The following is an 8,604-nucleotide window of genomic DNA, read 5'->3' on the forward strand; positions in this document are numbered from 1 at the left end:
TGGCATCAAAAGGAGACTTTAACCAGGAGCGGCCCAGCAGCCAACGCAGAGGCCTAAGTGCGGGGTGGCGCCCCCTGCACCCTAACAGTCCCGGGCTGTGGCTGCAGCCCCGCATCTCAGTCTGGGGCGCACACTGTCCTTCGAGGGCTGAAGCCTTGCGATCCCCGGGGAGGCGACCCGGCCCGCAGTTGTCTGGCTGCGTCCTCTGGCTCCTGGAAGAGAAGGCGAGAAACCGGAGAGGCAGAGGAGATACATACTTCCTACGCGCAACCAGAAATCGGTTCATCTTCCCTAAACACCCTCGAGGCCGGGCTCATTACTCCCCATTGTTCAGATGGGGAAACTAAGGCTCAGAAAGACCGAGGCGCCCCTCCGTGGGGAGCCCAGAGCCCTCCGTGCCCGCTCGGACTCCGGGGCCCCAGGAGGTCGAGAGAGGGCACCCCCTCCCGGATCCAAAGCTGGCTGCCGCAGACCCGATGCCGGTGCGATGGATTGGAGGAAGGCTTCCCTGAGTCTCCCGAGGAGTTAGAGAGAAAGGTCGGTGCCTTAATGAGCTAGCTCGAGTCGCTTTCAAAAATAAAAACCAACCCGACTGCTACCGGGATAGGCGGGATTCACCTGACTGCTCTAAGTCGCCCCTTTTACACAAGTCGTTTAAGCACCTACTACAGGGTTCAAGGCATTGATGGGGCTCCCCACGAATCCGTAGTCACAGGAAGTGCCCCGAGATCTACTAGAGAAACCAAAGCAGGGGCACCAGAAAGGAATTCGAAAGAAAAAAGATTGAGTTGGTGGGAGAGAGAGAAGGGAAGCTGTACCTGGAAAGGATTCCTGGATGGAAGGCATTTGGGGGAGGGGGTAGAAGAAACACAGAAGTATGGGGGAGCTGTTTGCTAGCTATGCTGAGGAGGCAGGGGGTGTCAGACCCACAGTTGAGCACCTGCTGCCATCTCCTGCTTACTCCTCTAACTTGAGAACTGAGTTGATCAAACCCTGAGCCTAAATTCCAGTCTCTCTGCAGATTAGGGCTTGTCGACAGCACCCTTAGGGCTAGATTTAGGCCCTTCCAGAGCCTTGGGCTGGGGCCAAGGGAGACTGTCAAGGACAGCGGTGGGAACATGCACTGGGGGCGCTCTCCCCAGAACTCCTAGCAGTGGTTCTCAACCTTCTGGCCCTTTAAATACAGTTCCTCATGTAGTGACCCAACCATAAAATTATTTTCGTGGCTACTTCATAACTGTAATGTTGCTATTGTTATGAATGGTAATGTAGATAGCTGATATGCAGGATGGTCTTAGGCGACCCCTGGGAAAGGGTCGTTCGACCGCCAAAGGGGTCACGACCCACAGGTTGAGAACCGCTGTACTAGAGCCACACAAGCCAGCGCCTCCCCAGAGGGATCTGGTCAGAAGTGCAGTTTAGCCAATCTGAAGTTTGTCTTTCTGGAGTCAGAGGCAGATGTAGACTGGAAGAAGGAAGACCCCCCGAAGCGGAGGTGGGTGGGTGGGGAGGGGCCAGGGGAGGCCTGGTTTCGGTTGGACTCCCCCAAGAGTGATCTGTGCCTTCTGTTAGCAAAACAAAAAAGCACCCGCCACACCGATTTAGAGAAGCCTCCAAACGTGTTCTGAATGGAATTCTGCTTTTCGTCTTTGAAGTTGGATGCTTTGCAAGCAGAATGCAATTCCACGTTTTGTTCCTCGAGGTTTTGGCCTGTGTTAACGTAAGTGGGCATTCACACAAGTATTCAAAGAAAACCATTCTCTGCTGGAAAATGGAACAAAGTCGCCCCTCTCCAATCACGGGGCAGATATATAATCTGTAACAACAAATTAGCCTCCCAGTGCTGCGCATTTCCCGCAAGCATCCTGCCTTCTCTGTTTATAACTTTTCTGCCTGCAATTATTTTTATTTTAATTTTCTGTCACTCGAACAAAAACCAGAGCCTTTCCTTTTCATGTTTTGTACACAACATGTTCATTTTGATAAGATGTCCTTTCCTATCCTCTTTTAGTTTGCCTTTCCTTGTTTAGAGTTCTGTATCAGGAGTTTCTAATACTTCTCTCTCTCTTTCCTCTCTCTCTCTCTCTCTCTCTCTCTCTCTCTCTCTCTTTCTCTCTCTCAAGAACTTGTCCCTGTCTTGCTTTATTTGTGTGAAATTTAGTTTGAAAGGAGATCAGAGAGAGCAGGAGGGGTTTGTAATAAGAGAATGACCGAATGACCCAGGGGCTGATTATCTATCATTAACTGGAGACTCGGTGTACCCAAATTACCAGGGAGACCTCAGTCTGCCGGATCCTCGCCCGGCCAGAAAGGCAGAAAGGCGAGTGTGGAATGCACACACTGAAACAGGCTCCTGACATTGCCAATGAAGACACTCGGCTCACACACTTTAAGGAGGTTTCCTTCAAAACTCAACTCGGGTTCAGTGGGCAAATTTATTAGATTCTGACACGGTGTGCACAGGTAAAAATCTCTGCTGAAAGACTAGCTGTGGCATTTCTGTAACTAACTTTTGCGTGTTGTTTCGTTTGGAGCAAAATTGCAGTTAATTGTCTAAGCTCCAGAGAATATTGAGAAATCAAGCCAGGCTGCTTTTGATCTGCTCACGCTGCTAAACCCAAGCCTTGTAAAGATTGAGGTTTGCCATTAATATTGACAATAAAAGTGTTTCTTTTTGTTAACCTGAAACCTAACCATCCTGGCTCACGTCCCTCGACTAGACGCAAAGGCCCTAGAAGAAAGTAGAAAAGGTTTGGAAGGAACTGCCAGGGCAAAAGAAATCCCTCTATGTGAGTCTGCAAAGGGTTTCAGAACAGGACTTCCAGGAATGCGAGCAATACTGCAGTTAGAAGTGGGCATGGCCTGGCCCTCAAGTCGCAAACAGACCCTTCAGTCACATAAATGGTTTGTCCAGAGCCCCACGTTTTAAGTTGCTGTTTGCTTTTGTATTTTATTCTGCACCCCGGACTGTATTTAGGACTCGTTGAAGTTAATTACTTACTGTTTCCACAGAGCATGTATGCAAACTTGCAATTACTTCCTCCTCTGAATGTTGAATGATTTCCTCCCGGCTTGGAAGAAAATATTGCTGGCGTGTATACAATTTGCTTGAAACAAGAATGTGGATGAGTAGTTAACATAAATCCTGTGGGGTATAAACTATATTTTACTGCAAAGTAGCAAAGATCATATTTACAGGACCTCTTAGGACCCCTATAATAACATTAATAACACCTCCCATGTATACTGCCTCTTGTGAGGCCCTTTCACGTACACTATCTTTTGTCCCCTTTAGTCTGAATAAGTATTTTAGCTTTACAGACCTGGATACCTAACAAAGTACCTCATTCTCCCTTATCAGTGCAAACCCCTCAGACCAGCTGACTATCTTCCAGTTAGCATGGAGAGCTAGTCATTGATTATTTGGAGGAAGTGGAAATTCCCAATGCCAGTCATCTTGGATATTAATATTTTGCATACATGTTGTATACCTTAAACTTACAACAATGTTGCATGTCAGTTATATCTCAATTTAAAAAAAAACGGGGGGGGGCGGGTTCTTAGAGGAGTTAGGATGGACCAGTCAGTAACATCAAAAACCTTGTCAGCCCAAACTTCGCTAGAGGGCAAATCAGAAGGGAGGGAAGGAGACAGGGGAGAAGAGGGACCAAGTGGAGGGGAGGGGGGGCAAGAAAGGGGGGAGGGAAGATATACAGGCAACAGGCAAGTCCCAATTGTGTCCACTGACTGGGATGTTTCTTAATCATCATTGGACTGAAGGAGTCATAAGCAATCAGCCCCTTCACAGTCATCACCTCAGCTGGATCGGCCCCTCTCCGCCCCCATCCCCACAGAACCGCTCCGGATGGGGAAAAGGGGAGAACAGGGCCCACTCTTCAAATACCCTGCCCCCGCCCCAAAATACAAAAAAAAAAAGAAAATGCTCAGAAGAAATAAAACCTCATAAGAGCCCAAGGGAAGCTTTCCCCCGCCCTTCATGTCTAAAACAGATACAAAAGTCCGATGGAATTTGATTCTGCTTTGTAGATGTGTACTGCAAGCGGCACTTCTTTGCTGGAGCCACTGTCCCTTGCCAGGTCTGCAGACAACTGTTTCCGAAAAGGAAAACAAGGAAGCGAGGGCCTACAAAACCCCAGTTCGAGAGAAACCCTTGCCGGCACTCAGGCAATGTGTCTTGTTCTGGATGTCCTAAGGGTTCCGAAACTAAGTGGTTAGCACGTAGGATGGCTCCATCCCACCCAAATACAGACAGGAATGCAGAGCCATCCGCTGTCACAGGAAGCAGGGTCCTGGGAGCAGGTGGGACTGGGTTACATCTTCAAGAACACGTTGCTTCTTGTGCCACCTTCTGGGTTTGGTGGGTTTCTGGGGGTCGATTGATGTAAGCTCATTGTAGATATATAAGGGAATGCTCAGTGACTTCTATGTTAGTTGGGGAAATAAGGTAATACGAGATTTGAAAAACGAAGAAGGGAATTGAGCCATCATTCCCGTAAACATAAAATGTGTGTTTATGGCTCTTTGGCCTGGTTCGTTTCAGGTCCAGTTTATTTTGAGTTCTCATGAGCAAAACACAAGATACAAACTGCCCTTGCCTTTTGGAATTATAAAGACCTCAAAAAGACCTGTATTTCCCCTAAAACACACTGAGGTTTAAAAAAATTTTTTTCGTTTAGACCAGATTGATTTTTAAAGTCTCTCACAAGACCAACATGTTTGCAAGGGAGGGCTCAGCCTCTCTCGTGCTCTTTGAATCTTTTCCAGGGGAGGGGGTGGGAGTGAAGGGAGAGAGACAGGGACATGAGCGCACAATAAATGTTTGAACCTGGTTCTGTCTGTTTAGTTGGAGGCAGATGTCATGAGCAGCACAGTGAGTACACCATCAGCTACGACAAAGACCGTGGACACAGAATCACAAACATCCCCCCAAACCAGGGCGGCCCCCCTGTAAAGGGGTCTCCAAACTGACCCGGGAAAAGACAAGTTGCAGCCCCCCAGCCTAGGAAAAGGAGAAGTAGGAAGTAATGCCCTTGCCAGGATTCCTCCTGTGGGCACCCACCCTAGGGCTGCCCCCCAGCCAGAATCATCTCAGCAGCTGGGGCCCTCTGAGTACTCAGAAAATATGCCCTTTGGGGAGCAGTGCCCCAGAGGCCACACTAGTTCAGCCCTGGGGAGGGGTCACCAGGCTGACATCTAAGCCTGGAGCTACAACCTCCTTCCCTTTTTCCCCTTTACTTTCCCCCTCCATCACTGCCACTACCATCACTTTCATCACTGCCGCCTCTGGAAGGCACAGGGTACCTAAACTGGGGGCGAACTCGACATGGCATCTTTGCCTCACAGCTTTCCAGAACAGCAAGCTAACCCAGCATCCCACTGCACCTGGAGCAAAATGAGCCAAAGAGCACTGAGCGGGGAACGGGGAACCTGGCTGCCTTTGATTGAGAATTCAGAGTGGCGCTCAGCTAGTCTGGCTTCTCTGAGGCAGTAACTACAGCTAAAGACAGCAGAGTTCACCCATCTGTCCCCTGCCTCCAAGCCGCTGCCTTTCTAGGCTGTGGCCTCTGGGTTTGGCTTTCTGAGATAAATGAAGCCCTAGACCCTTGGACCACATTAATTAACTGATAATGACACTGTCAGTAAGAACTGATGCTCAGATTAGCATCTTTTACGACTTTTTTCTGTCCCATGTTGTCCGTCTTTTTTTTTTTTATCACTTGCCATGCTATCTGGGACCATGCAGGGACTCGCTCATTTTTGTGGGTGTTGTTTCAATTAAAGATCACGAGAAAGGCAAGGCCAGTTCTGAAGCCTTCGCCACGGAGGCCACTGGCCTGTGATGGACACAGCATCCCAATCTCCAACTCAGCCCTCTCCTGGGCCCCTTCCTCCTCCGCTCAATTCCCCAAATTCCCTTTGGGTCTGGAAGCAGACTACCAACTACTCTCCGTGAATTTTATCTGTTCCCGGCCAGGGTGCAACCATCTTACTTTGTCTACATACTCCCAAGGCCTAGATGTGTTTTTATAAACAGACTTTTTTTTTTAATGTATCAAATGTCAGGGGATTGAACTACCAATATTTACACATTCAGGGTTTGCCTCCCGGTGAAAATGTAAACAGAACCCAGACCACACTACCTATATTCTTTCTTAGAAGAACAACGTCTTAAAAGGACTCTCCTTATGTTCAAAATTGCAGACCCACCAACGTTGGAGCTTCTAAGTTCTAGATCCCGATTTTGTTCCCAGCCCAAATCCAAGCCCCAGGCACTTACCAATGAATCTGGCTTCAGCTGCTCTCCACTCCCTGTTCTCTGCCTTAAGACGTTCTGACCAGGGACAGGCCGCCAGGGAAACTGACCCACGGAGGGAACTGAACAGGCCTCGCATGGACTCCCAGCCTACATCCCTCTCTGAGTTTCTTCCCCTCTCCTACTGCCCTGCCGCAGCCAACCTAAAACTTATTTCTCAGCGCTGTTGCCCAGGGCTCTGTGCCTCAGATCCTTGGCAACAACGGAGTTGGACAACCCCCCCCCCCAACCCTGCTCTCCATTTGCCCTGACCATGCCTTCCATCCCTGCATGATGTACCCCCACAGAACGCACCCAGAGGGCGAGGAGAGGATTGTCCTCCTGGAGTCCCGGGGAATCGCTTTGCGGCCTGCCTCCAAGGATAGTGGATGACCCAGGCGGAGTCGTCATTGGTCTTCCCTGAGCGACCCTGGTTAGGACCAGCACCGTGTCCCACTCCTTCTTCTGCACACTCTGCCCTCTCGTCCCTCAAATTGATGGCCAGAGGGCTTCTGCTGACATCCTTTCCCAAACTGAACTCCATCGAACAGAATCCTCATCTACCACCCTCATCTATATCTATATATATATATATATATATCAGCCTCCCCTGGCCGCTCTGGGCGAAGCCCGATGGATGGCTTCAGCTCCCGCCACTGTCCAATCCCACCGTCCCCTCACCCGACTAGCCTCCTGCGATCCTTCTGATCCTTCTCAGAGACGCTCACGCCACAGGGGCGCCCTGGCCTGGGTGCCCCGAGGCCGGCGACGTCCAAGTGGAGATCCATTTTCCGTTCTAATGCGTTCAAGATCACCAAGGCCAGCAATCTAAACATCCACGAGCCGTCCTTCTGGCCTGCCTCTTAAACTGGTGTTTAATGGTTCCCCTCCGAGAACTAAACCTGCCTTCCACAGATGCCCGCTTTTATGGGAGAGGCAGGAATGTAGAGATATATTTATATGTTTGTTCATAAAAACTGGAAAATAAGCTCTGAACACGCTGTAAAAAAGATTCAGTTACTTACCAAACAGGCTAGTTAAAGCAGGGGAACACCGGGACCCGCTACACCACAGATTCGGGGAATCGAGGTGCCTGCGCTTTGAAATCGCCCAAGGTCTTCGGAGGGGCTGGTGTCCCTGCAGAATATGGAGATAGGATTTACAATCGGCGGGTCTCCATCGTGATCTCCCAAAGCAGCCACGATCGCAGGAGCCACACCAAGGTGGTGGGTCAGTGAAGGGACCCCAGCCAGGAGTCTCCAGCCCGTGCCCAGGTCCACGCACCAGCCTTCCCCGCCGCGCCCCGCGTCCGCCTGGGCTCAGCCGCCCCTTTGTGGGGGCCCCCCCGCGGCCCGCCGCCTCTGCTCTCCATCGGCACAAAACTGCACCCTTCGGCCTGCGGAATGCCTTGCCTCGATTACCTACCACCAAACACTCCGAAAAGCAATATCTGCGGACCTTTAAAAAAAAAAAAGGCAGAAAAGAAAAAAGCGGAGAGATACTGTACCTGGTCTGAGATTCTTCAATATTTGAGAGTTGGGGGGGAAAATATTTTAATAATGAAGCATCTGTTAAACACTTGCATTAACCTCTGGCTGATAAAAAAGTTTTTTTAACCCTGCCCCCCCCTCGTTTTAATTATCTTATGGTTATGAAGGGGCAGCCAATCCTGGAAGAGGACCTCGGCAATTAGCAAGAAGAACATCAAAAAGTTTTATTGCGGAGAGCGCGAGGCGCCGCCCCCGCCGCCCCGGGATTGGCGTGAGGGGCCTCTGACGACATATATTAACCCGAGCGGCCCTAAACATGTAGCTGTACATGGAGATCCTGCCGGGAAAATCCGCCGACTCCCCTTACGGCGTCCAGCCCGGAACGGCCGCCGCCGCCGCCCGGGATAAATTCCATGAAATGTCTTGAAAGATTCCTGACAGGTTTTTCCTATCAATTGTGCTTTGCAAGTAAAGCAGGACTTGGAAAAAAGGAGCTCCCCCGGCCACCGCGCAGCCCCTCTGAGAGCCGGAGCCGAAGGCCTTCCCGCTCCAAGGCGACCGCAGGGCCCCAGATCTTTCCCCCGAAGGAAGGAGAGGGTCTGAGAAAATGGATGCACTGAGACCTCTCTGAAAACCCTCCGAGGGAGCCCGGGAGGAGCGAGGACACGTAACTCGCAGCTAAAATCACATTCAGGACCACAACCACCACCGTCCAAAATTTCATTAAAACAATAAGCGCCCAAGAACCCAGATCCGGCTGGTGGGGGGAGGGGAAGGGGCGGGAAGGGGAGGGTGGCAGGG

General features: G+C 50.5%; 1 protein-coding gene and 1 long non-coding RNA gene across 3 annotated transcripts in view; one reads left to right on the forward strand and one right to left on the reverse strand.

Annotated features, from left to right (window-relative positions):
* Nucleotides 1-6: 6 nt before the first annotated feature.
* On the reverse strand, nucleotides 7-7,985 carry LOC107184232. 2 transcript variants are annotated; one of them, XR_001515058.1, is made up of 4 exons: nucleotides 7,821-7,985; nucleotides 7,339-7,450; nucleotides 3,002-3,145; nucleotides 7-212 (listed from the first exon to the last, which is right to left on the reverse strand). It is a non-coding gene; the product is annotated as an uncharacterized LOC107184232 (long non-coding RNA). The 2 variants fall into 2 exon arrangements; XR_001515059.1 differs by lacking the exon at nucleotides 7-212 and adding an exon at nucleotides 1,512-1,710.
* A 146-nt stretch (nucleotides 7,986-8,131) lies between these two features.
* HAND2 (heart and neural crest derivatives expressed 2) overlaps nucleotides 8,132-8,604 on the forward strand; it is a 3,453-nt gene continuing 2,980 nt past the window's right edge. The window contains exon 1 of the mRNA XM_006770745.2: nucleotides 8,132-8,223. Coding sequence (XP_006770808.2) covers nucleotides 8,132-8,223 — 92 coding nt within the window. The remainder of the gene's footprint in view (nucleotides 8,224-8,604) is intronic.

This window comes from Myotis davidii, unplaced genomic scaffold, assembly GCF_000327345.1.
Source record: "Myotis davidii unplaced genomic scaffold, ASM32734v1 scaffold404, whole genome shotgun sequence".
Classification (NCBI taxonomy): domain Eukaryota; kingdom Metazoa; phylum Chordata; class Mammalia; order Chiroptera; family Vespertilionidae; genus Myotis; species Myotis davidii.